General features: G+C 35.4%; 3 protein-coding genes across 7 annotated transcripts; all 3 read left to right on the top strand.

Annotated features, from left to right (window-relative positions):
• Nucleotides 1-2,082: 2,082 nt before the first annotated feature.
• LOC132798256 (alpha-1,6-mannosyl-glycoprotein 2-beta-N-acetylglucosaminyltransferase-like) lies at nt 2,083-3,889 on the top strand. The gene is made up of 8 exons (XM_060810047.1): nt 2,083-2,188; nt 2,242-2,283; nt 2,338-2,483; nt 2,538-2,779; nt 2,842-2,957; nt 3,114-3,274; nt 3,330-3,544; nt 3,599-3,889. The coding sequence occupies exons 1-8, from the start codon at nt 2,083-2,085 to the stop codon at nt 3,828-3,830; spliced, it is 1,260 nt and encodes a 419-aa protein (XP_060666030.1). The 3' UTR covers nt 3,831-3,889.
• Nucleotides 3,890-16,196: 12,307 nt separating this feature from the next.
• LOC132798255 (uncharacterized) lies at nt 16,197-22,513 on the top strand. 4 transcript variants are annotated; one of them, XM_060810044.1, is made up of 12 exons: nt 16,197-16,428; nt 17,702-18,255; nt 18,459-18,563; nt 18,693-18,806; nt 19,247-19,443; nt 19,508-19,628; nt 20,112-20,246; nt 20,305-20,436; nt 20,504-20,647; nt 20,715-21,220; nt 21,753-21,919; nt 22,373-22,513. In XM_060810044.1, exons 2-12 carry the CDS (start codon nt 17,899-17,901, stop codon nt 22,441-22,443), a joined length of 2,049 nt encoding a protein of 682 aa, XP_060666027.1. In that variant the 5' UTR covers nt 16,197-16,428; nt 17,702-17,898; the 3' UTR covers nt 22,444-22,513. The 4 variants fall into 4 exon arrangements, with proteins under 4 accessions (XP_060666027.1, XP_060666028.1, XP_060666026.1 ...); XM_060810045.1 differs by lacking the exon at nt 16,197-16,428 and adding an exon at nt 17,462-17,652 and having other exon boundaries at nt 17,712-18,255; XM_060810043.1 differs by lacking the exon at nt 16,197-16,428 and having other exon boundaries at nt 17,462-18,255.
• A 1,978-nt stretch (nt 22,514-24,491) lies between these two features.
• On the top strand, nt 24,492-27,390 carry LOC132798321 (uncharacterized). Of its 2 annotated transcripts, none has more exons than XM_060810135.1 (2): nt 24,492-26,989; nt 27,054-27,390. In XM_060810135.1, exon 1 carries the CDS (start codon nt 24,730-24,732, stop codon nt 26,965-26,967), a length of 2,238 nt encoding a protein of 745 aa, XP_060666118.1. In that variant the 5' UTR covers nt 24,492-24,729; the 3' UTR covers nt 26,968-26,989; nt 27,054-27,390. The 2 variants fall into 2 exon arrangements, with proteins under 2 accessions (XP_060666118.1, XP_060666117.1); XM_060810134.1 differs by having other exon boundaries at nt 24,495-26,989; nt 27,051-27,390.
• The last annotated feature ends 252 nt before the right edge of the window (nt 27,391-27,642 follow it).

Here is a 27,642-nt window from a genome sequence, read left to right as displayed (position 1 = left end):
TAACAGAATCCAAATTAACAGTGTCGACCTAAACAAATCCGACCACTACATAATTTTGTTCGCATACAAATAACTTTAATGAAATATGTTTGTAAGCAGGTTTTTATACCCGCGGCCATATTGTGGAAGTGTACTATCTCTGAGACTATAAGAGATAGATATAATAATTTTTATTTTTGCAAAAAATGACTTCTGCTGTCGGGTCAAAACTGTTTTTCTTTATTTTATTTATTTGATAATGATGTATGGTATATTTTTAATGCAATGGTATATTGATATACCAAATAGAACTAATTTTATTATTTTTTGTCTAAATATTAGTTTAGTATCTTTTGAGAAGTAGTATACAGTTTAGATTTTATCGAATATGGATAGTGATATATTGATATACCAAATATAACCTTTGGTATATTTTAGTATTTTTTGGAATATTTATTTTGTGTCTATTAAGAAATATGCAGTTTTGAATATTAATAGGAGTATATCGATATACCAAATATAACCTATGGTATATTTTAGTTTTTTTTTCGGGATATTAATTTTGTATCTTTTAGATTTGATTTTAATGAAAATGAATAATTGGTATCTGACAGCGAGCACACTCGTTTGTAGCTGGTCTTACAGAGTTTTTGTATATTAAAATTCCTAACCAACAATGTGGCATCAACTAGGGTAGTTTATTTGTTGGCTCTGCGTTCTCTGCATTTTATGCATACTTAATTAAATGCAATTTAGTTACCCCTCATGTGTCGGTTGTGGGGCAAAGTGTCTAACCATATTAGTCAAGCTAATTAAATGCTGTGTCGAGACATGCTCATAAAATGAATGTGCTGACAAATGCGAGCAGAGGAATTTGAATATAACTCAAAGTGGGAGACTCATTGCTTAAAAATACTTATTATATTACTTGAATGCTTCCAGGTGGCATTCACAGTTGCATAATTGTGCCAAATTATGGGAACAAATGTCCCAATGTTGCTGCCGCTTGCATCCTGTTCATTCAACTACAATGCGTTCACACCATTTCCGAGTTCGACGCTCGACAACTCGGTATTAAAAATGAATATTCCCTTAAATGCTGAGATACAAAGGGACCACGCCTTCCCATTGTCTGAGCACTGCAGAAAAAATCGCAGGAAGTGCCGCAGAAAACCAGTGAAACATTAAATAAAGGCTGGTGGGAAGGAAAATACTCTGTGAAAGGAAAAAGTATAATATATGAAAATGGAAACAACTTAAGAAAAGATATTCCGAATACCTTTTGCTGCTACAACTAAAGGGTATTTATTTCTGTAATAGCCTCGAGTGTGTACAGCAATCCATTGGCGCCTCAAACATCAAGAAACAATAGTTAGTGCTCGAGTGCTCTAAATGGGTTTCTGCTTTAAAAATGTTTAATCTCGTTGCAGGAAACCCTGCTGGGCAGAATCCTGACAGCCATTGGATGTCCTGTCAGTTAGACAATTGAATGTGGTCACAACCTGTGACTGCGACGACGACTGCGACTGAAGTTCAACTGTCTTTTCGCTCTCTTTTATTGGATTCCAGTTTGTGGTGGCCACATTTATTTTGCCTTCAACTTGCCAATAGTTCTTTGTGGCTCTTTCTGTAAATATGAGGGAGACTAAGATAAATAGAAGTAGCATATCGAGATGGAGCTGCTGGCCATGCTGATACCAGTCATCATTCACCTGTCTCTGGGTCATCTTTGCTGACCAGCAGCAGCTGCAACAGCACCAGCAGCTGCCTGAGGTTACCAAAGTAATTTCCTACATCGTCTGCTGTTTCTTGAGTTTACTTTGGATGTGTGTGACAAGGACTTAGCAAATATCCACCTGAGGGATATTGCTGTTTTTCGGGTAAATAAATGGGATTGCCAAATTCGGTTGCAGGGGAGCAGCAAATGTGTAAATATGCGAGTATATTTTAAAGTTATTAACTGTAGGGTACTCGATTCTTTTATACAATTTAAGGCACTTCAAAGTGAAAATAATAATCTGTTTATATGCGTCACAATTGCAATTTTTATGGTATAATTTAAATTATACTCGAAGTTAGAAGTTTTTAGTCAGTTGTTGTGCCATGGAAAACAAACAAGTCAAATTTTATATAGTCTGGATTTGTGGACTATTATTATACATATACCTTGTAATTTTCCTTTGGGAATTTTCCAAGTTTTTGAAGTACTGTAAGTGAATATTTATTAAAATAAAGAACAAATCTTAATCGATTTATTTGTAGCCAATGTTGTCGAGACCAACAAACAACAACAGCTTAGTGAAGGTAAGTTGGTAAATAAAATAATAATTATAGCTAATAATTTGCTTGCTCTTGCAGCACGTTTTTTTAATGAAGCAGATATTCAAACTCTGAGCATAGAGGAAATAAAGATTCGCATAATTAGTATTAATAAGCAACAATTGGTGCTCAATGAGGAGGCATATGGACCACTGGCAAATGATTCTGTAATTGTTCTAATACAGGTGAATTATTTAAAATACTATTTAATACCGCTAACACAGATCTCATTATTGCAGGTTCACAAACGTGTTGAGTACTTGGAGCATTTGATTTACAGTCTGTCGCAAGCACGAAATATCTCGCAGGCTTTGTTGATTTTCTCGCACGATTATTATGATAATGCCATAAACGATTTGGTGCAATCAATCAAGTTTTGCAAAGTGATGCAAATATTCTATCCACACACAGTACAAATGCATCCAAGTGAATTCCCAGGCGATGATCCTAACGAATGTTCGCAACAGAGTTCGATAGAAGGGTGAGCATAGAAATAAATTGCTTAATGCATATCTAAATTTTATTGGTATTCATCTATCTAAGAAATCCCTTGAGTAAATGCAATAATGTGTTGCACAATGTTACGCAGATGAAGCATCATTGGTGGTGGAAGGCTAATATGGTTTTCAATGGACTAGAAATTACCAAGCATCACCAAGGTGAAGTAATTGTTATGAATTGAATTATATTTATTTATTATTAGCTTTAAAATTAAGGAAATTACATACTTTTGTAGTAGAAGCCAGCCTGTAGATGGTTGAGTTTCCTTGCAATTGCCTTTCTCCAACTCTGTTTTAAATTTTATGCTGTTCTAGGTCTCGTTTTATTTCTGGAGGAAGATCACTATGTGGCTGAAGACTTTCTGCATGTGCTGTTATTAATGCAAGAGAGTAGAGGAAATTTGTGTCCAGACTGCAATGTGCTGGCAATCGGTAATTACCTAAAGTCATTTCAGTACTTTACATACCACAAAAAGGTGAGTTAATAAGTTAATTCTTTAGTTGACTGTGTATTATAATTAGTGCTTTTAGGTTGAGACCGAGCCTTGGTATGTGGGCAAGCACAACATGGGCTTCGCCATCAATCGCACACTGTGGACTAACATAAATTGTTGTGCCAAGTCTTTTTGTAACTATAACGATTACAATTGGGATTGGTCACTGCAACACGTCTCCAGTTGGTGCCTCAAAAGTCCATTGCTTGTTATGGCAATCAAAGGAACGCGAGTCTTTCACATAGGCAATTGGCAAGTTGTTAAACTAAGTTTAAATATCGAATACTAATTTGAATGCATTCGCAGTGGCTTTCATCATTCCAGCGACGATTGCACTTCGGTTAATCTCATTACAAAGGTGCAACTTGTTTTGAAATCAGCTCGAGAAGCCCATCAACTCTATCCCACATTTCTGAGAATTGTCAAACCGCTGTTGCTTAAAAGAAATCACTTGAGCACAAATTTCCATAGCTACGGACGTTGGGCCGACAAACGTGATCATCAACTTTGCCTCAACAATACGCTGCCAAATCGCTGAATATTTCCTGCCAAATAAACAGACTTTCATGCAGTTGACAACGCATAATAATTATGCAGGTAAAATTTGACCAGCTAGATATGCGGCTCTTTCTTTTTTCTATTTTGCGCATAATTTGTGTGTGAAAACTTTGCCCAGCTTTGCGCTTGGCGTTTTTACAGCTGAAACCCTAATAGAAGCTCAACCGTTTGCCCTGATAAACTTTCAAATTTGCATGCTAATGAATGCCGCGAATCCCCAGCCAGGAGATTGCGATGAACTTTTTAACCTATGCTTGTGCAGCGAGTTTCACGTGTAACCCAACTATACTATGCTACAAACATACATATACCATATGTCGTAGAAAGGTGATATGAACGATTTCTTCCAAAAGATTACACAAGCTAAACAGCTGCATATTTTTGCATTTGAAATATTCGCGCAATTTAAAGTGGCAGTTTCTCACAAAATATGCCAAAGTTCTGTAGAAATCTCTTAGTAAATTACTTGCATTTTTCTTTCATATCAAATAATTATTTGTACTCCGCAAAATGCTGTTGCAACTGTGTTGCACTCGCTTTGATTTATTGCCTTCAACCGCAGATTGAAATTGAAGCACTGCCACCCAGATATTTCAATTCCGAGTACTTAGAGCTCTCGGCATCAATATCGCGTTATTGTTATTGCTAACGTTGGTTTTGTTGGTTGTTTGCACAGAATTTATTGTTTACTATTTTGTTGAGCATTTGTTGTAGCAAAGTATCGATAATGGCTTTTATTTATCGCTGGAAATTTAGCTTGTTTTTCATTTTTATTCGCACAAATTAATTGCTAGTTGTTAGGTTTTAAGTGAATTTTCTGTTTAAACTGCCATTCAGCTGCAAATTAAATTACTGCAACTCGATTGCAGCGCAAACGTTCAATATTGCCAGTTTAGAGATTTTGGGATTATTTTATACGCTGCGATTTTTATGCTGTGTCAGCTGTGAAGTATGCAAGCAGCTGCAAAAAATTTAAGTGCCATTCAAGTGTGAAAAATCCTTAAAATCTTTGTGGCTTTTGGATTTATTTTATGCTCTGCGTATGAGTTATTTTTTTACAAATATTATGAATAATGTTTTTGGACATAGTTTGAAATTATGTCGCTGAATTTTATTGTCTTTAAACAGAGACAAAGCTTGTGTAGCTTATACTGAGCGTTACTTACATCACAAATCATACGATACTGGCAATTGTAAATTAGATTATTGGATTACGCAGGCTCTCAGCTGATAATGGAGTTTGCTTTGAAGTGCCAACACAAAAGCATCAAGCGGAGTAAATGGAGTTTTACTTTGATATCTAATAACACCAGGGCAAAAGAATAAGGACAAAGCTTAAGCAAAAAGGTTCGCAATGTTACTCAAATTAATAGAAAAGGGATGTTTCAAATTGTATGAATTCAGAATGTAGCTTAACAAGCTTCAATTTCATTTTGTACATTTTAGAGTAAACCTTTTCTTATAATTACCTAACCAATTTAATATTAAATGACAAAAACATAAAATGAAAAGATCTCTTAGTAGCAAAAGAGTTAAAGTTTCTTTAAAGCCCACTAGCAGATTTTGCCACTGCTCAGTTGTGAATGCCATTAGAGAAGTTTTTCTCATCAGATGCATTAATTTACTCTCATCACGTTGGCTGTTTGCATAAATCAGCGTTGACTCGGCTGCCAGCTTCAGAATGACGTCAGAAGTGAAGGCCTTGGATTTAAAGCTGGGCAACTCGATAAGAATTTTTAGTGTAGTCAAATTTAATGTGCGGATCTCTACTCTTATTAAATTATGAATTTTCAAACTAAAATTTATTTAATATGTTGCAAAAGGGAAGAACACGTTTTCAATATTTGGCTGTGATTTGCGTTACTGCATTCGTGATTATGATTTAAATAAATTGCTTAAAAGGGATCCGTGTGTACTTTTGATTTTGTCAAGCAATCAAAAATTCAAAGTATGCAATCTCTCCACTTCCCTTGAGTCATGTTTTTGTGCGACATAAGCATAATCAATGGCTTGAAACTGAAATGGATTCCGAGTTTCGGCAAACTCGAGGGTTGCGTGAGTATGTGTTTTGTTTTTTGTGTGTAACATTTCTGCATCATTAAGTAGCTGAGCAAGTTGAGAATATGCTAATAACTGAGAAGCGTTGCGCATACGCCTCGTTGTGCTCTAAGGATACAGTTCTGTAAGTGAAATGCTGATGTGTGTCTTAAAGGATAGAGCGTTTAAATCTGCATACGAATCCAGACTAAACGAAATTCTCATTTAAAGATATTTTTCTGGTAAACTGTATTTAAGTGGCTTTGATTCTATTTAATAGTAGGATAATCAGTAAAGTGGTTGGCGAGAAGATAAATATAAATTGTCTGTTAGCATGTGCAACTGAGCTGTCATCTTGAATGACATTTCTTTGTGACTGCGTCACTCAAATAAATTAGCAAGAAAGCTGCGCTGATGTATGCTTAGATTGCGACAAAAATGTCTGCTTGCATTTAAAGTCGCCATTGAAAATGGTAAAATGGAAGAAAAGGTTCAAGGATGGATACAACACTCATACACTCGCACACACAAATACACAGTGAGATCTTGTGAACCATGCACAAGCACTCCGACAACTTACTATGAACATCTTCACATATGTTTCCTTAGTTTTGTGTGTGCGCCAAAAACGAATGCATGTGTCATATTTGCTTGTCTGTCTGTCAAGTGCGGTGTTTTTGGCTCAGCAACTACTCGACTACGAAAGAGAACCGAGTAGAGAGTGTAGAGTGAGAGAAACGAAAACGGAGCAATGTGGCAAACGTGTACATATTTCAGACTTATGGCAACAGCTTTTCTGAGTTAGTGCCAACATTGTGCGCACTTTATTAGTGTCCCAATAATGTTGGCACACTGTCGTATACGTGATGTGACAACATTTTTAAACGCCAACATATTCAGTTTAATTTGTACACTATTCATAAAATTTGCAAGGTATCTAAATTTAATACAAATCCATAAATTTAAAAGGGTATACAAATAAAAGAGATCTAATTTCAATTCACAAGAGAAATATACAGAAAAGTTTAAAAATGTTTGAAAAGTTTGTGAATATTTTATTTTCTCTAGTAGCATCGGTTTTGAAACAGCTTTGCGAAAATGTTATTTTTAAACTTAAATTTATAAATACGATATTCTTTAAGTTGTGTATTTTGTTGGCGAATGATTGCTGCATACCAGTAAAAACAACTCATTTTTGGTATGCACATGAACATCATCGGCATCGAGACTTCAATGCATACAAAGAGAATCACATGGAAATTATACACAACAAGCAACATTTCAAGCGATTCAAGTGATTCCTTGTCGAAATGTCAGACATCATCATATACATATGTATATGTATGTATAACTCTGTGTCTGAGGCGTAAAAATTATTTTGCAGCACCAGAGACAGATAATTGTACAAGATATTTTGATATTTTGAGTTAATTTGCACACTCTTTATGGAATGTATCTGTGTCTCTTTGAACATTCTTCTCATGTTTAAACTCACTACATTAAATAAGGAATTTAGATTGCATATTTTATAATAATGCGATACATTTGTCATTTCTAAAATTTAGGAAAATTATTTCAATTAACTAATTTGGAAATTGAGTAATTTTGCTATTTGTGGAATTTGTAAACATAATATTGCTGCAGCTACATTTCTATCACGTGTGTGTTTGGCATTTACGGAAAATATCTAAATGAAATCAGAATTAATTGAAAAACACATTCAGTCGTATGTTGATATTAAATATCTTTGTGCATTATCCTTCTCCATTGATAATTTTTTTGGTGAAACGTCCATTCAAATTGCACGAAATAGAAATTTTAACTTCTGTGCGAAGAAATTCAATAACTTTACGCCACAAAGTAAGCTATACGATTTTGTTGAATTTGTATTTAGTTTTTTGCTTTCATTGAGGCACTGTGAAACACAAATTATTTTCAACGTTTAATAGTTTACTTCATTTTTGCTATTTTCCACAATTAAGTGCAGTTTAGATTGTATTTAAACCTACTTCAACTATTCATCATGTATCAAATTGCTATTGTGATATGCACTTTGATATGCAAGAAAACTTTCACATTAAAATGAAATTTATTTATGGAAATGTAGCAAACTTAATTTAGTAATAAAAGGTAAACATTGATATTTATAAGTGGTTTATTGAATTTATTAATTAATCATAGAATAAGGCCTAATCCTTTTCATATGAAAGTAATCCCATTAATGCTTATTGCTGCCTGCTGCATTAAATAATTAATTATGGTTTACGTAATTTTCCAACACTTTGCTAGCTCACAGATTGAACATTTGCCTTGATTAGCAGACTCAATTGTGAAAATCTCATGCATATTAAATTGCCTTCGCCAAGATTAACGTCACTGTTTAATATTTACACAGCAGTTGATAACCAAATCAAACTTGAGGCAAAATATAGAATGAAGTCAACGTTTGGCAGCCTGGACATTTTACGTGACTTCCTTTTGGATAAACAGTTTTCTTGTTTGCTTCGCTTGGCAATTGAGTTGAAGTTGGGTTGATGATGGAACTGGTGGCGTATCCTTTACTTGTTAACGCCACAGATGGCAGTAACAGAAGTCCGAAGAAAGCAAAGACAGAGTGAAATGTGACCAATATCAGCTGTTGTTATGTGATATCAGGCCAAACAATTTGCATTAAGCGTTTGATGCGCTCGTTCAAATACCAACTACGAGCTTGAGTGTAGTAGACAAAGTTCATATTTACAGACAAACTTTGACAATGCTCTTTGTGGCACTTCCGTGGCAGCCACTTCCGGTGCACACTTAGCCACTTAGCATATGCTTTGCCATCGGCTTGGAGATGCAGCTCGCTCAAGTATGAAATTCAAGCATATAACATGCGAATGGTTTCAATATGAATGGATCTGAGAGCAAGCACAATGTGAGCAGAGATTGATGGAAAGTTTTCTGCGAGAAGATAGCTTAAAGTGCTGCACCAGCCATCCAGAAGTCAGTCTCGCTCCAAATTGGAGTCACTATGGCAAAGATCCATTGTGAAACCCGCAGCATAATTGACATTTGATTAACGCACAGAGCTCAGTTCTCAGTTCGTTCCTGTAGTTGTCCTTCAGCACGATGCAAGAGAGATAAATTGAAAGCGCAACTCAGTGTGAAACGTTTTTGGGGTCCAGCAATATTCGTAATTGCCACGTTGCCACATCGATGTCCATGTCCGTGTCCATGGACAGTGTCAAATTTTAATGAGTTTAATGGAGCCACAGCATAATGCAATAAAGTACACTAAATGGCATTTTAATGGTGTTTACATCAACTATATTTTTTCCTGTTGTTCATTTTCCAAAAAAAAAATACCTACGCATTACTTGCATATTGTGTGCAAACATTTACTTGCAAAACACATTATTGAATAAATCTTGTTGTTGGTTTTTTTTTTAGCGTTAATTAAAACTCTCTCTTAGCAGTTATAAAAAAATTAATAAATCATCAGGAAAAAAAATGTGTAATTATCACAAATAATTCAACAATATTCATTTAGAAGCAAATATTGCTCAATTAATATTATCAACCGCAATATCTGCTTAATATTTTAAATACAATTATTGTAATCAAATAGGCACAAAAATGAAGTGCACTTTTCATAATTTGAAAACAAAACAATGTTTAGAAACTGTAATTCTATTTTAATTGAATTATATTGCAAAGCGCAATGATAAAATTAATTCTTTTCATTAAAAACATGCAGCAAACCAAATTGAATTGATACGAATTTAAACAAATCAAAAAAAAAGATATTTTTAAAACGAAACAAATGATGGACAACAAATCACGATTTTTCATATCAAATATAGATGATATCAATGTCAAAAATGCAAAGCCAATAAGCTTTGTTAGCTGCAAATATTTGTATCCAATAATACAAAGCAAAATACATTTGAGCTGGAATCACGTTTCGGGCGACAACAAAGCCGAAATAACTTTAATGTAATAATGCAGTGCATCATCGGTTGCATAATAAATAAATAAATTCGAAATGTAAAATTGACATTGTAACAATATAGTGAATATATGGTGCATTGTTTATTTGTTTACATCACAAACATTGCATTAAATATGCATTTGTATTCTTACGATATGCACTATATCTAAAACTAATTAGCATGTATTCATATCAACTTTTCCAATGAATACATCCCTGAAATATGCATTCAATATGCCGGAAATTGCATGTGTACAATGAAAGAAACTTCCACAGCTGCTTGCTCCTATCTTTTTTTTGACAGAAAACAAAGCAACTTTAACTGTGACTGTCAGCTGTGAGTAATCCATGGAAGTGCCTGTGTTGTATGAAGTTGCTACAACCAAAAGAAAAAACAAAACCAGTAAGAAAGCTACAGTCGAGTGTGCTCGACTGAGAGATATCCGCTACCTATTTTGAATAAGATGCGGTATTATTCCTAAAATATACCAAATCAATATACCACATAATTACTATAAAAAAATATGCCGGTATTTTTATATAGTACTACATTGAAAATATACCATAGACTGCAAAACATACCTAATTGTCAGTCAAAGCAATTAAGACCCCTAAAAAATAAAGTAGTAAAGGGCAAAAGTATTCTTAAAATATACCAAATTAATATACCACAAAAATACTGAATATATTCCAAAGGATATATTTGGTATATTGATGTAGTATTAAATTCCAAATACTCGTATACATAAGCAATTATTTTTCTTAAATGCATTTTACAATTGCTATCTAATCATAAATAAATTTTTAGTAATCATAAAGACTATACTTGTATGTACCAAAAACCACTAAAAAGCGCTGTCGAATAAATTAAACCTCTATGTCTTATAGTCTCTGAGATCTAAGACTTCATAATGACAGACAGACAAGCGGACATGGCTATATCGTTTCGACTGTTGACGCTTATCAAGAATATATGTATATAATTTATGGGTTAGTAGACTCCTGTCGGAGATGGTCTGCTGGTAAAAAAATTATAATACCCTTCTACCGTATGAGTAGTGGGTATAAAAAGAACATGCAGCTGGCGGAAACGGAAACTAACAAAAATACACAGGCACTTGAGCATGTATTCGTTTTTATTTTTCTGAAGACGAAATGCTACATGACAGTTGCACAAGTTATGCTTGTGCAGACCAGATTGATCCAAAATATTTGCTCAAGCGTTTGGCAGTGAAGCGGAAATGCAGAGCATGATTTGGTTATCATCTTGTGCATGCTTGTATTACATATTACGTATACGCACAGTTGTGTTTGTGCTTGTTTATGCTTAAGCTTGAATCATGCAAAATTAGTGCAACATGAGTGCATGCCAATAAGTTCGATTGACTTGAGCCAAAGTGCCATACCAAATGCTTAATCGGATAAATGGAACTATGACTAATTGGCAGACCTTCAGTTGAGGAAAAAGAACTTTAAAATATTTGACGAGTATCTCGACAACGCAATCAGCATAATAAATGAGGGTCAGCACAGTCAAAGCTGCCATAAAAGAGGATTAATGCGATTGTTTGATGCCATCCTTGAGCTTATAAGCTACACGCGTTGCCCACAAATTCTCACACGGTTTAATCCTTTGCGCTGTCAATAACACAGCCAAAGCTTATGAAAGGCACACAGCCAAAGTGAATGGCGAATAGAGGCAACGTTGGCTTAAATCTGCATACTGAACTTTAATTCAAACTGACTTGAATTGAAATGTGTTCTTGATTATGATGTGCAATTTGTAATCTGACTACTATATATGACTTCTTCAAATAATATCTAATTATATTTTATGGCTGGCAGCAGTTTTGGTTTAATTAAATGAACAGCGCCTCTTTTGTTTTGCACAGCCACAGCAAAGCAAACAATGCGCAAAAAGACAACAATGGCAACAAAAAGGCCCGAATAGCCAAAGAAAAGTGGTGGAAAATTACGAATAAGGAAACGCGTGCGTCTCAAAAGCCAAACTAAAGACAATAAAATTCATTTTATTGTTGCTTTTAATGGCATTTAAAAGGTCTTTAAGTCGCATTTAGTTGCTGTTCATTTTCAGTCAGTCAATTGGTTGTCAATTTATACGCATTTGTCTGGCTTTAATTCTATTGCGATGCTTTAAGTAATGTGATATGTATTGTAAAATATATATTCCAATTACAACTACAAACAAAACCACAATCTAATGCCAACTATTTTGTTCACAACCACTTTGAATTTTATTCAACTAAGAGTCACGCGTTTTGTGTCCAATAAATAAGATAATAAGGGTTCGTGGAAGAGCTGAATTTTCACGTCGAAACTATAAATCGACATGATTTTAATTAAAATGGAACAACAGTAGAGAGGATTCAGTTTACGAAAACTGTTTTTGGGTTCGCATAAATCGTGGCCTAAAAACTAATTTCATTTGATAAACTGAATGTGAGTTGGGTTTCATTAGATTGTTAACTTTATTGGATCCTCTCTCTCCCATATTACTTAAAGTATTGTACACCTGTCGGATTATCTAGCTGAAAACTATAGCTATGATTTCTGCATTGATTTAGCTGTCATTCCCATCAAATTATGTTTTGCAATTGAATTAAATCTAGCGCAAAATAAAAGTTTTCGTTTTAACACTTTCTGTTGGCGATTGCTAAAGTATAAGACCAACTTTTTATTCATATTGAACATTCTACTTTCAAAGTAGTCTCTGCAAGTTTTTCAGCTGAGTTATTAAAACTAAAGTGATTTTGAGGTTTCCCAAAAAAAAAAAAAATTGAAAAGAAAAATGTGCTGACAGCACAGTGGTTAAAGTTTCATTAAATAATGGGAAAAGTTGATTTGATTACTACTACAAAACGCTTATGCAAATCTTGGAGATTCAAGACGTTGGTTATCAGTTATTAAAGACGTGCCAAAGTAATCAAAGCATCGTCAAATTTGGTTTTATAGCTGCCACACTCATAATCATAGAGTAGTCTTTTCTTATTCGTTTTTTTTTTTTTTGGAAATCCATTACGAAATGATGACCAAGTCTTTCTTACAGCTGAGTAAATAATATTAATCTTGATGCTGATGGTGATGTTGATGCTGATGCTGGGTGCCTAAGCCACACAAAAAGCTTACAGAATTCATCACAATGAAATCAACGAAAATGAACAGCTGAAAGGCCAAGTGAAAATGCTTTTGTGTGAATGGGCCAAAGGCAAACACTCTCGCAATTGCACAAAAAGGCCCAGAACATACACAAAGGCTAACTGAAATTGCTGTGGCTAATAACATTATTGAATGAAAATGTGGCACGTTTCCCACTTTCCCTTTGTTGTTGTTGTTGACCCTCCCAAACCATCGAAACCAATTTACTTGTGCGTGGTGTAAACAAATAAAGAAGCTCAACTAAAACCCCAATCAATTGTATTATTTCTATTGCAGTGTGCAGGCCAAGCAACAAAAAAAAACACAAAAAAGAAGGGAAAAAATCTGAAGAAAATTCGACCATTCAGGCTAAACTCAAAGCTTAGCAACGAATTATTTGCTATCGCCTCGATTAATATGATTTTAATTAGAAATGAAAGTTTTTCCATTTCCTTTAATTGGCATTGATAGAAATCAAGGTTTAATTGCCAACGCTTTTGAAGTTGCGTCGACGATTTCTTCAAACAACTAATAAATATCTTAATAAAAAATGAAATACAATAATGTTGATTGACCTTTTCTGTAATTATTTATCTGTATCTCCCATATGAGAAAGTGAAATATTTAATGTCATTTAGATCGAGCGTGAAAATTGACCTTTAGACCTTTATGTCATACTTGTTATTTAATACGTTAATTTTATTGGCATAATAGATTGTGTTAAACCATCTCGATAATTGACCTTTCTCCATTGGAGCAGTGTTGAATTAAACACGAATTGAGTGCCATTTTTAAATGGCAGCAGCATATATGTCATGTTTCCTAATTAAATAAACGCAGATAAACGAACATGACTCTAAAGCATAATTACGAGTGAAAAGTAAGTTAAGTTTATTTAAATTCGTACATAATTTGTAGGTAATATATTTGAATTATATATATTTGTGCTAATGAGATTCTATATAGTAGATATGTAACTTTTTTTAAGGACTTAGCGTTTTACTTTGAGTTAATTTCGTATATGGCCAAATTAGCCTCTAATTTGTGTGTATTTTAAAAAATTATGGATTACTTATTATTATATTATTATAAATTTATTGAAGACCTCTTCCGAACCTTACACTTTTATCCGTGCAATAATTATTTCCTTTGGAATTAATTAGGGTAATGTTATCAAATAAAGCAAGGCTTCTATCCGCCTCCCTTTTAGCCATCGCAGTGTTTAGCGATTTTAATCTAAAGTGCGAACTCATTTTCCATTTCACACTTGAGTGCAGTGAGCAGACACACACATATGTGTTTGTGTGCACAGACATGCATAACTAAGTATAATGTAGCTGACTTGTAAAAGCAATGACAACATTCAAAGTACACTAACAACTCTGCGCTTATCTCCTCGCCGCTGTGTTTGCTGAAAGGCGGAAGGCTGCGACAGCGAACGTGTGACATTAACTTGCTCTTAAATGCAGCTAAGAAATACGACTCACAGTGCAAGAGAGATGGAATAAAAAGCCAATGTTGCACTTGAGTTGCGTGTTATATGTATTAAAGCGCAGGCTTAAATTTAAATTAAATTCGATCAGCATATAAAATAGAAAACTCGAAAAACTTACAGGCTTAAAGCTTTTAAATGGCAAAAAGAGCAGCGCATCCATTTGGCCAACAATTCTAAAATAAAAACATATCTCAGACATTTTTCTATATTGATTGCCTAACAGTTGGGAAAATGAATGTCACAATTTTTACGAGCATAATCAATTTGAGTTGGTCTTTGAAATCGAATGTTTTTTGCAAGTGTTTCACACATTCAATTAAACAATTCCCAACCTGGCAACAAAAAAAGGAATTTATTCACTACTAACAAAATTGTTCAATTGCATTTTATTACAATTATTTGCACAGCTCAACTCAAAAGTACTTTGTAATTTAGTTGCAGAGAAAAAAAACGAAACCAGGTGCTTTACATGCATATGGCTTTAATTACTGAGTACTAAATGCGAAAGCGGAAGAGCAACAAAAAAATAGTGAAATAAAATTAACGTTCACACACTCCATAAAAATTGTGACACAATTTGTAATTTCGTAAAACTTTCTAGCATAAATTGTCAAAATAAAATGGTCATAAATTCGCAGACAGTTTAATTTGTCGCTTCCCCATAAAAATTAAAAATACATTAAATACAAATTGCAGTTTAGTTAAGTGGAAGGAAAAGGTAAGAAGATATAATTTGAAGACCTCATTAAGCAGAATAGTGTGTAAAGAAATATATATACTAAAGACAACTTTTAGAATTAAATTCTATTTCTTTAGCTCTAGAAGTATTGACAAAATATTTATTTTTCTACTAAACTCAGAATTTTTGATAAGATGTAAATTTTGGCTAGCATAAAATTAAATCGACAAAAGTATGAAATGAATTTCAGCCAGGCCACTTGAAACTTTGGCCTTTTGCCTGGCCAAAGTTTTTTTTTGGTTCGAAAATGCCGCAATGACCTCAGAAAATGTTGGCCCAATGAGTTTTTGAGTTATGTGCGTGTTAAACAAAAAAAAGTTCGCACACTTAGCGAAATTTTCAAATTGATTTCGCTAATTTGTTGTGTGAACTTTTTCTCCTCTCTTCTTCGTTGTTGGTTGTTGTTGTTGTTGTTGTTGTTGAGATGGCGCAGACATTCACTTAAATTTAGATTTACAAAGCAAACAAGCCAAACCAGCCAGCCAGCCTCAAGAGCCTCAACCGCCAGCCGCAAAAGATATTTCAACCGAATAATTGGCAATTTTTCACAAACACGCAAAAACAATGCCAGATTCTTGGCGTACGATGAACCCCTTGAGAGACTGTACACACAACACACAGCACACAACAAAATGCAATGGGGGATCATTAGATGTGCTCACATGTCCACGACAGCTTCTTTATTTAGCATACATTCAGGCGCCCTCTGTAATTGAAGCAACGCTTGCCACCATTTTGCATTAACTCCATTCATGAATCAAGTATTTACGTATACGTAATAAAAAGTGTGGCAAAAACTGTCCCAGTTCTGATGGCAACATGTTGCAAGCGAACATGTTTGATGTTGCATCGCATTGAAAATTTCCCTCTATCTGTTAAGCTGAAAGTCTTTGATTAAGATAAGCGATAGAAAGCCATGTTAAGAGTTTAGTTCACAGCGGAAGTTTGACGAGTGCGGTTCATAGAACGGACATCAAGTCGAATAAGTTACTAATGGTGTCAGTGTGATTTGATCAATTAATTAGTTACCTTTAAAATGCAAAGAATCAAACGAAATTGAACAAATTTCTAACAAAGAGTGACAATAATAAGCAGATTTATAAAATAAAGTGAAATTGCAAAATGCACCGCTGCCTAATTTAAAAAAATAACCAAATCACGTTACTACTGAAAACGAGGTATTCATTTCGTTTAACCAAATCAATAAATTAAATCCATTAATATGTAGACCAACATACGGGCCGACAAGCGACAACCGACAACTGCCAGATCGCATTTAACGTGTATTTTCCGCTTTAAATTGCGTATACGCCTCGTGTGACACTTTGCGCAAACTTGATAAAAAGGATAATTGTGCGCAAAGAGTGGTGTACGACAAAACCTCTGTTGGGAAATAAAGCATAAATTCAGTGTGAATCCATGCCTGGCTACTGATATCCATAATTATGCCGAGTTTCAGTTCATTTTGAGCACAATGAACAGTTTTCGTACCGCGTCGTTTGTTGTTGTTTAACCTCATCTGCATATATATGAAAATGGGTGTGCTCGAGACAGACGAGTGTGCTATCAGGATATTTTTTTTTTTGTGATTCTCAATTGCATTTGCAGGACGGGTCCGTGAACTCGTCCGTTTGTAATGTTTTTGTTGTCGTTGATAAGCCGCTTTGGCCCCCATTCAAAATATTTTGAAGCTTAGGGCAAATTTAAACATATTATTTGAAAGACAAAAGGTAGTTTTTAAATGACCACACTTGATGAAACATTAACTTGATAATGTATATTGCTTTCAAAACACATTTTGGATGTTCTTCATTAAAAAAATATAAATGAAAGTCAACTAAAGTCATTCATAATAGAGTCATTTTAATTTTTACTTTTTTTTCGAAATTAGCTTTGACCATATATTTTTATAATTTTTGAAAATTAAAATAAAAAATGCTGATAGAATTTAGAATATATTTAAGAGCATAAAAAGTGTGTGTCAAAAAGCATAAAGTGAGCTAAACCTATATATTATAAAATTTATGCGAGTGAAAGCATAAGCAATTAATTCTATGATAATCACATTCTAAAAATAAAAGTGTGTTTTATTTAGAGTTTGCTGGAACTGACTAACCAATGTAAAAATCAAGTAACATAAAACTTAAAATGAACAACTAAAGTTCTTCCACATTTTTATCTTTAAAATTCTCGTAACAAACCAAAAAAAAATTCAACATATATTTCCATTTCTCTCTTTTGATATTGGATATTAACGCCATTTAATGATTTAGTGTAGTGTCCGTAGTATTGGAGCATCCTAATGACCGTAATTTACGCCGACTGTTTGAATGTGTTTTTGTGTACAACGCGACGTATGAGTAATGTGCTACGATTGTCCGCAACGTTAACTTTATGACTGTGTCTGTGAATCATAAAATGTCGCTATTATTTATGCGGCTTAAATTTTAGTTGCTTTCAGCACACGTACACAATGATGGCATAACGAGCATCAAATCGAGGAGAGACTGAAGACCTACAAATGCTTTTTACACCTGTGTGAGGTAAACAACAAGTAACAACGTCTGGAATCTCGTTCAGCAGAGCAGCAAAGTCGCAGTCCCACAGAGCACATGACCGCGACACGAGCGGCAACAAGAACGTGACACATGGCGATGTATTTCTATGCCAGTAAAATATCAGCAATCGCCTGCGGTTCACGTTGCAAGCAGAGCGTGCTGCAAAAGTCGCGCGGTCAACGCGATCGTGATAAAGCCAAGTTCCAGCATCGTTGCCATCACAGTAGCTCCTCCGAGAGTGAAGCGAGCCTCGACGATGCGTGCTGTGATATATCTGCAACTCAACCGGATTTAAGTGTCATCTCGATTGATGTGGCCAATCCAATCTTCCACTCCAATCTGCCACTTGGTTTTGAGCAGGGCAATGAGCAGCTGCGACTGCGGCGTCGACACAGCGCCGAGCAATTAAGTGCACAGGACTTGGAGCAAGGGTTTCAACAGTTTGAGGTAATGATTTCAAGTAGTTAACTATTTCTTATTTATTTGCATATTTTCTTTATTTATTTATTTTATCCTTTATTGATTTATTAATCATATTAAATCTAGTATTAAACTTGTGATTTAAAGACTTTTGTTAACAATTTCAAACAAGTACATGCCTCTAAGTATTTCAAAATTTATTTATTAGCTTATTGTAATTCCTATTGCAGCTTAACAACACGCATTTAAAAGCCACAGGCGGTAGGGATGATCCTATACAATATGATGTACCCAAAAATCCGCACAAACGCAGCCAATGTGATATCAATTTTGAGGCAATTCAGCAACATTTACTACTCTCTTTATTTCATTTACATTCACTTTTTTTCACCAACAAATTTATTATAAAATTTCATTGAATTGTTGTTCAATGGTTTAAATATTTAATTATTTATTTACTCCAGAGCTCGGTTTTGGGTTCCGGCGGCATCATGTACATAAATGGTAGAATAGTTTCTGGACCGCTGGAGTCTTTCACTGAGGTTCTCATACCCAAGCACGTCATCGACTTAGATAAGGTAATTCCACATTTTCTTTGTGGTACAATTTAAACTACTTTAAAATGCAAATCGAATTTATGCGGTTGGCCTACTTCCTTTTCACTTTTCTTTTATTCAATTCACCTTCAATAATTTGCAAACTGAAATTGTTTGTTACATTTTTTTTTGGTCACTTGCCAAGCGCCAAAATTTAAAATTTTCTTGGCATCGGTCAAAGCCAAAACTCTGAACGCCTACGCCAAAAAATGCTGGCAGTTTAGAGAAAAATAAAAACACACAGGCAAAACCTTAAGAGTGATTAGAGCAAGCTTATGGTAACTGTGAAGACAAGTTGCCAGAAATGATTACAACATTTGCTAACATATCCTGTGGCTGCTATTAAACTCAACCTAATCACTCGACATGCTCAGAAATACATATGTGCAGAAAATAAGCAAGATAATGTTTGTGTTTCGCAGGAATTTCTGTTCTCATTCTTATTATGCTCACGTTTATTTCTACGACCTCATGAGCTGTTGGGCAAACTGTTGGACTTGGTACCTGAGAGTGGATGCCTCGAGGCATTGGTTGCCCTGCTCTCCGAATGGACGCAAAAGTTCCCTTATGATTATCGTGACGAGCGCATGATGAATCATGTCAAACATATCGTTGTCAGGTACAATTCGTATTTGCCAAATCTCTATTTAATACGACTAAGCAAATAATCATTCCAATTGCAGATGCTCGCATACTCATTTAGAAGCCATAGTCTCGCAAGTACTAAGTGCCTTACTTAACCGTTTGACTGATTTAGAGAGACATGAGGGCGATCTACGTGCCTGCCAGTCCAACAACGACAAGGTGAGTTTATCGATACAGATGTAACAGAGGTGGCGGCTAGTCGATACACACTATGGTATATAAAAGGAGGGTCTATCGATTGGATATCAGTTGGCATTAGCAAGTTGATAAGCATTAAGCTATCGGTATCAACAGTCCTGAAAAGTAGAACAGTCACAGCTGAAACGGCATTATAACGAAGTCGGTCATCAAAATATTATGAAATATCCTACATATTAAATAATCGAAGATTATCTCGATAACGAATATTATATGCTTATACATATGTGTATACTTGTTTGCGCAAAGCTCTTTAAATCATTCACTGTCTGAACTAACAACACATAATGTAAAAGCTGAATTTTTAGAGCACTCGCAGCTTTCGTATACACTTAAGTAAAACAAATAACGTAAAAGCAACAGCTAGGCATGCAAAGTTTACAAAATAATACAAATAATATTACACTTTTAAAGAAATATCATATACATTATTTTAAATCGTAGGTGACTGCACCCCTCAACTGTCTGACTGCCACACAATACGCACAAATCTTATGCCGGCTGGAAAAGAAGTTGGCCAAGCACGTTGGACCCGAGGAGTTTTTGCAGTGCAGCAACTTGGTGCTAATGGATAAGCAGGCAAGGCTTCAATAATAACGAAATCTTTGAGGCAGTTATCAATATAGATTTTCTGCAGAAAAAGTGGGACCAGCCTGTCACAGCAACGGGATCGCAAGGGGCACAGGATCCGAAAAAGACTTGCAACCTGGAAACATATTTGGATTGGTCGTCACGTCTGCGTCTGTTTGTCTGCAACGAAATACTGCAGGTAAGATTAAAGAATCTCTTAAAAGATTAATCTCAACTTTCTTTTGAAAATTGTATCTCTTTTATAGTGCAGCGGAATTGAGGAACGCAGCCGCACCGTGGAGCTGTGGAGTGGTGTCGCTCAGTATTGTCTACTGGTAGGCAATTATAATAGTGCTACGGCTATATTGGAATCCTTAGAGTCGCCTGCCATAGCTAGACTTAAAGTAACAGTAAGTTCAGAGCTTGAATTCAAAGCAACTTGATCGCATCTTCGTTCCAATATTTATGTGATTACAGTGGAGCAAATTGCAAGTGACATGTCAGCAATTGGATTGCATGCAACGACATGCCGAGGGCCATGGCCATTTATGGCAAAAGCAGGCAATCGTCTTAAATGAGCAGCAGCAGCAGCAATGTCTAAAGACTGATAAGCAGCCATCATTATTATCGAGCTCGAAGGAGACTGAGGAAGAAGCGACAGCAGCAGCAGCAGCAGCAACAACAACGACCTCGTCAAGCAGTGGACAACACAAGTTGGATGGCGAAATTTCGTCCATTTCCGGTATGAATACAATTGCAACACCAAACGAGGACCTGCCGCAAATAATGATGGCTGTGGCAGCTACCAGTGGCAAAGTGCCACCAACGACAATAACAGAGACAGCAACAGAGACACCAACAGCAACGAAAGCAAGAGCGAGTACGAGAACAAGTTTTGGCAAACCGAATGATTGGGTTGTTATTCCGGTGTTTGCGGATATTGTTAAATTGGCACTCGGCGAACGCGAAAACTGTTTGCATCGGTAAGTTTGTTTTTCCTCTCTCTGCAAAACTTATTATTGCCGCAAATCATACGTTAGTTAATTGCGTGTGGATTTTGATTAATGTATTCGTGTCGGCGAATATTAATCAATTTTTTATTCGAAATTCATCAAGTATATTAATATACTTTTAGTGTTTTTAATTTAATGCATAAAAGCCGAAAATTGATGGACATTTGTTGTATAATCGATAATATTAATAGTCTCAAAAAAAACAAAATTAATTGAGTGTGAACTGTAGAGTAAATCTCTAATTATTCCTGTGCAACAAAAAACTATGACACAAAAACTACATTAATTCAATTAACAAAATAAATTGCTTTGTGGAGACATTAATATTTTATAATGCAATGAAACTAACAAAAAGCAGAATTAAATAGAGAGTTTTGTCCACAGCTCAAAGAGATAAGCTTTTAATTGCCTATTACAATACTTTAAAACTCTCTCTTTAAAAAATATATTTTTTTAAAGCAAATTTTACATTGTAAACATTACTTTGCCGTTTTCCTTTCAGTTTACCCAATGGCCACATCGATATAAACGCCTTTGATCGCATGGCTGCCATTGTTGGGGCCTTCACCAAGCACATGCAGGCCATGAAATCGACACAGACGCCATCTGGCGACGAGTATGAGCACTTCTGTTCTCATATGCAGCAAACTACAAAACTTACCGAGGCTGGTAAGTTATATTACGCTCGTGCTCGTGTCAAACTTTAAACAGCGTCATAAGAGTTCTGCACTTTTGTTATTTCTACACTTTGTGAGAACTTTTTCAGTGAATTTTTTGTTGTTTTTTATTGTTTTTTTTTTGTTTTACCCTGACACTTGGCGACTTTTCAGTTTTTGTTTGTTCGCTGTTTGCAACTTTAAGTGGACCGCGGCCGAATGTCTGCTGATTTGAAAAAAAAAATGCCAGCAAAAGTTGTGCGGCTTGTGTGAACGTTTGAATATTTTCGCTACTTTTTGAAAGCGAAAGAGAACATTTCACTTAATACAGCTAAGAAACACTTTTAACCTAATTATGCAATTAAATAAGGCAGATTTTAGTTTCGCCTTTCATTTGGTACATCATCACATTTAATCGCATATTTACTTAAATAATTTTTTTTGTATTTTATTTATCCATTTACAGAACTAATGATGGCTTCTTTTGAATGTGAGGAACCAAATAATGCCGAGAAACTAATGTATGACTTGAATTAACCACAATTCGGCTGAAGTTCACTTGAAGGCAATGGAGAAGCGTTGATGAATTCCTCTGTTTGATATCAATTTCCTGCGATAAAAAAGCATCTATAATTAGGTTTTCTATTGAGATAAATACTAAGTTGTAATATATGCAAATAAAGTGATGCCATGATTGGATTAGATAATTTCTATAAAGTTGCAAACGAGTTTTACTTCAAACATTTTAGTTGCATTGCATTTAGAATATAGCTTAATCTCGAGTGTTAAATACTCAACTGGACATTAATTAATCAATCCTTGCATAACATTGACAATTGACTTGTTTCTCCTACACAGCGTACGCTTAAGTACTTATTTTCTATTCAAGAGAAACTGAGTTTCTTAAAACCTTCAATTCGTTATTTGATTTCCCCAAACTGATGACAATTAATGTCATTTAGCATAGACTCTCGCGTCAAGCCTTGACATTATTATGACAGTCTTTTTTCCGTAACTATTACAATGTCAGTTGCAGTGTCATGTTAGTAACATCAACATCATAGACTCATATTTGCAACGACATGACAATACAAAAGAAATGACAAAAGTTCTAGGGACGTTAATAACAAGTGACTGAAAGCAATTTTGCAAGCGAGAGGGGACAACAGCTTCTCAGTTAACTTTGCGGTTAACATACACAATTATTTATGGCCAACCGTTTGGCATGGACCTCGTATAGGCAAGGTTAACCTATGGTAAAGGCCATTTGGCCAAAGGCTTGCCAACCGGTCTTGCCTGACTTACTGGTTGCTTGGTTAATAGTTAAAAGTTCGCCGGCAGTGGGTCATAAAATGGATGAATGCATGAATGCACAGTGAGTCCAATTCAAATACAACTAGTGCGAGTGGGGCGGAGGCCAAATTGTGAATGCCTGCACAGTTGACTGGGTAAACACGTGCAGCAGCATCAGCAGCAGCGGCACAAGAAGTAGCGACTGCTCTGTAGCCATGTCCTTGCTTTATTACTGCACAATAAGTATAAATATTATTTAAAGCGTGAAATTACAAAAAAAAAAAGAAATAAAACTGATGAAATTAAACAGTAAATACAACTAAAATCTAAAAAATTAGCATATGAGTAAGAAACCATTGAATAAATTCATTATCACCGGCAGTTGTCAGTTGGCAGGACTTTTACTTCCGACTAGCCAATGTCGAATAATTTAAAAGTTGATGGCAACTCTGTGGATTTGGTGCCATTCATTAGCATGCAAATTTGAAAATTTATCAGGTGCTGTTCGTCGTCCTTCTTTACTACTACTAGCAGGACACGGACCCGGTAAACTGCAGCTGCAGGACAAAGTTTGACACACGAATTATGCACAGGCAGCAACAGACCATAGTGAACAGTGAACACAGAAGCAAACTAGTTGGATGGCTCCAGTTGTTTGCTCTTGCTTTGCTTGTTCATGGTCATCACGAATATGTGCGGTTATAATTATCTGAGCATTATTAATAGCTGTCTACACAAAATATGTTTGACTTCATAGTGGATGAACAGACAAGCTGGCAAGCATTAAGTTTGTTGTAACAACAGAATGAGGCATCTTCTTCTCTTTATGCTAGCGTGATTGTTCAATTGCAATTATTAAACAATTTAAATTGAGCCTTTAAATAATTTATATTGCCAAATTCAAAACGCAAAGCACAAATCATAATACCGACATCGAAAAAATTTTATTTTATTTTTCCAACACACTCTTGTGCTTTTTTTTTGGATGCATGTGGATAACAATCAAATGAACATTTTACACCTTCTGCAAAAACATAAAAGTGATATACGAGGCGTTGCGAATTGAGCTTTAAAAAAATATACCGACTTACAAATACAAATATTTTAGTTTAGAGAATTTTTTGAAAATGAATTTAAGAAAGAGAAATATTTGTTAAATGTTTATCATTAGCAATATTGTTAAATGTGTATTATTGTACAGCCTAAAAGTATACTTCAATTTTGCAAAGTTTTAATTTGTAATTTCTCAACACTTGACATATGCCGCTAGACAGAAAGCAGCTGATTTATCGATACAGACAACAGCTGATAATGATACACAAAATTAGGAAAGAACACGAATTTAATCAAAGCAGTGAAACAAATAAATATTAAGTGTGATTAATTCAACAAAGACTTCAATAAACTTACAAAGCTATAAAATGAATGAAGTCAATGTTGTCGATGTGCTGAAGGAACTCTTTGCCGATCCAATGCCGAATCCCTGCCCATTGCTCTTTGCCATTTGGTACTGAGATATTAGGCAACGAAATGGAAGAGGACTACGTCCCATACAGTCCCGTAATGTGGGCTGATCCTCTAATACCTTATACCATTACAATGGGAGCTAAGCGAATTGCTGTAAGTTCAATGCCTGCCGTTCAAGTTGATGTCGGAATAGTCCCAACAGCGTCATCAACTGTCGAGTGGTCTGAGCTTGGATTGCGTATGAAAGAGTTGAACAAAACTGAATACAGGAATTCCGGAGTACTGTGGGACTTAATGCCTCCTCCACCGACTAATCCTCTATGCTCATTAATAAAATTTTGCAACCCGGAATCGATCGACGAAGCAGCAATGGTTAGATTGCTCTTACTTCAGGCCATCACAATGAAACCAGCTTATCAGGTCAGAATTTCCGACTGTCCGCATCTTTTCGCGTTCAACACCAGAGTCAAAGAAGGATCGTGTAGCGTAAAATGGACACCAGCTGCGGAATGCAGTGATAACTTGCAAATCGGAACACAAACAGCAACAAGCACGCTCTACTTTCGCACTCTTCAGGAATACGCGGGGATTATTGACGGATTTGCAAATGAAAACAGTTATCTGCGAGATGAAAACAAGAAACAAATATCGTTAAGTTCTGTGGTCTTCATTCCTGTAAAGTCTTGTTGGAGGGGACAACCTTGGCTACTGCCATATATCCTTGCATTTACCACAACAAAATGGTGGAATCATGCTGCTGTGATCAGCGTGGAGATGATTGATCAAATGAAATTCGAACTAATGTCTCGGGCTGCCACAGTTTGTATTCCCGGAAATTATGAAAGGATTTGTTTAGTTGTCGTCGACGGCTCAATGACGTGCCAAGATTACGAGGTTGGCCATGGCATCGCTGCAAAACACGATGGAGAAACTGAATTTGCAAAGAAGGTAATGTGTTATTTAGGCAGAACCCACGATGCAACCGCTAATAACAATGTTGCAACTGATGTTGCCATGGCCATTAATCATATGTGTAAGTTTATGTTTACCGCCAAAGAGTTTCGAAAAATTCAGTTGCGTGCTGCGGTTCTATGTACTAGTCGATTCTGTGGCTACGGCGTGTATCCAAGTCGTAAAAGTCCCTCAAAAGCTGCTGGAGATGATGAAACGGAACGTTCTCGTATTGCTGGCGTCTACAAGTACAATTCCCAGGAGGATCTTATGATTGGAGACTCCAAGTTACTTGATATGGCCACATTAGACGAACAAACCTTAACGTTGATGCTCGAAAATCGACAACATTGGCGCACCGATCCACTTGGATACTTTGCATTTAGTAGCGTGAATATCTCAAAAGATTCTGCATTCCATGATGGAATTCATTACCCGCAGTACCAATTAAGCTTTTGTACAGATATCACTAGAGTACTTAAAGTGTGTGATGTATTTAAGAGAGAACAGCATAAAGTGAGAGAATCTAGAGAGCTCTTCAACACTACGATTGCCTATGGTTCTTTGCTGCTGGGTCTTACAAATTGGGCAGCTGCTGAGTTGGGAGTTACTCTGTTTGAACACAATTCGATGGGAAACTCTCATTACGTTGTTGCTCATAAATATTTTCAACTTTGGCCAAACTTCACACAGAATTTTGTGACTCATTCCGGATGTGAAGGTCGAGTTGTTGACACTGTTAACCATCACAAAATATTGGGCATGGCAATGAACTTAACGGTGTGGCCAAAGAACATAACTAAATCATGGTACGATACGCATTATAGCTGGAATTGCCCTTGGTGGTATGCGGCTGCAATAGCGCAAAAGTTTGGTAAAGTCTTCAATATCGCAAGTAACCCCAATGTGGAATACAAAGTCGATAAAGACTATCTATGGGGCTTGCAAATCCACCTAGATCACTCGAATCCAACTGACTTGACTGTGTTAACACAAAGCTGTCAATACGAATGTAAACTCATAAACATAGTTACACCTTCAGCATCGGGAGGAAGAGCAAGAAACTTACTCAGTTGGTCCCCAAATGCCTACATCGATAACAAAAAGAATCGAAATTGGTGCGGTTCATTGCATGGAATTTGTGAGCTAAACACTGTCGTATTTCCCAGAGCCAGAAATGACCATTCACAAGCATTTGTGGACAACTTAAATCCAATTACTCCAATAATATGCGGAGGTCTAAGATGGCCAAACGTAGATGCAGACTGGTTGTGTAAACTTCAACTTCCTCGCTCTCCAACTGTCAATGAGAATATTTCTTCTTTGGCTGAGAACATCGGACGACTTTAGCTCTGATAGGCTAATCTAGAAGGTGAGTTACTCTCTTTGTTTTTTATGTTTATGAATACAATTTAATTCCTTTTTTTCTACAGAAGAAGTCCATTACACGCCACAATTGAAAGATAAAACTTACCCAGTTTCATATTTAAGGATGCAGTGAAATTACATTTTGATTCTGGTGCCCAACTTCAACAAGGATAAAAAAACTGAGAAAGAAAACATAAAAATATTATTCTTATTCAAACTTTGCTGCACTCAATTCTAACAATAAATAATAAAGATATTATTGACCCATAGGCATATACTTAATGATAAGGCATGGCTTATAGAATTCAACTATTTATCTTTACAAATTTGCAGCAAATTTGCACATTAGTTTTGCTACTCAATTTATTTTGTGAAATTACAGTTTGTGACGCATAAATAAAGAAATTGCGATTCTCATTTTACTATGTTTATTGTGTATTAAAATTCTATCATTTGAGAAATGTAAACTAAGGCTTATCAGCCAACAAATTTTACGCAATTTTTGCATACAAATTGTTTAATTTATTGCATTGATAAAAGTTCTAATTTCAGCATTTGGAATTTAACTAAAAAAACATAAATAATGAAAAGCATTTGCGCAATTCAAATTTTGTGCAATTTTTAAAATTTACAGTCACGTTCTGGGATCTATCGCTA

Source organism: Drosophila nasuta, chromosome 2L (assembly GCF_023558535.2).
Source record: "Drosophila nasuta strain 15112-1781.00 chromosome 2L, ASM2355853v1, whole genome shotgun sequence".
Lineage (NCBI taxonomy): Eukaryota > Metazoa > Arthropoda > Insecta > Diptera > Drosophilidae > Drosophila > Drosophila nasuta.
The sequence above is the reverse complement of the archived record's forward strand: the minus strand, read 5'-3'. Positions and strand labels throughout refer to the sequence as shown.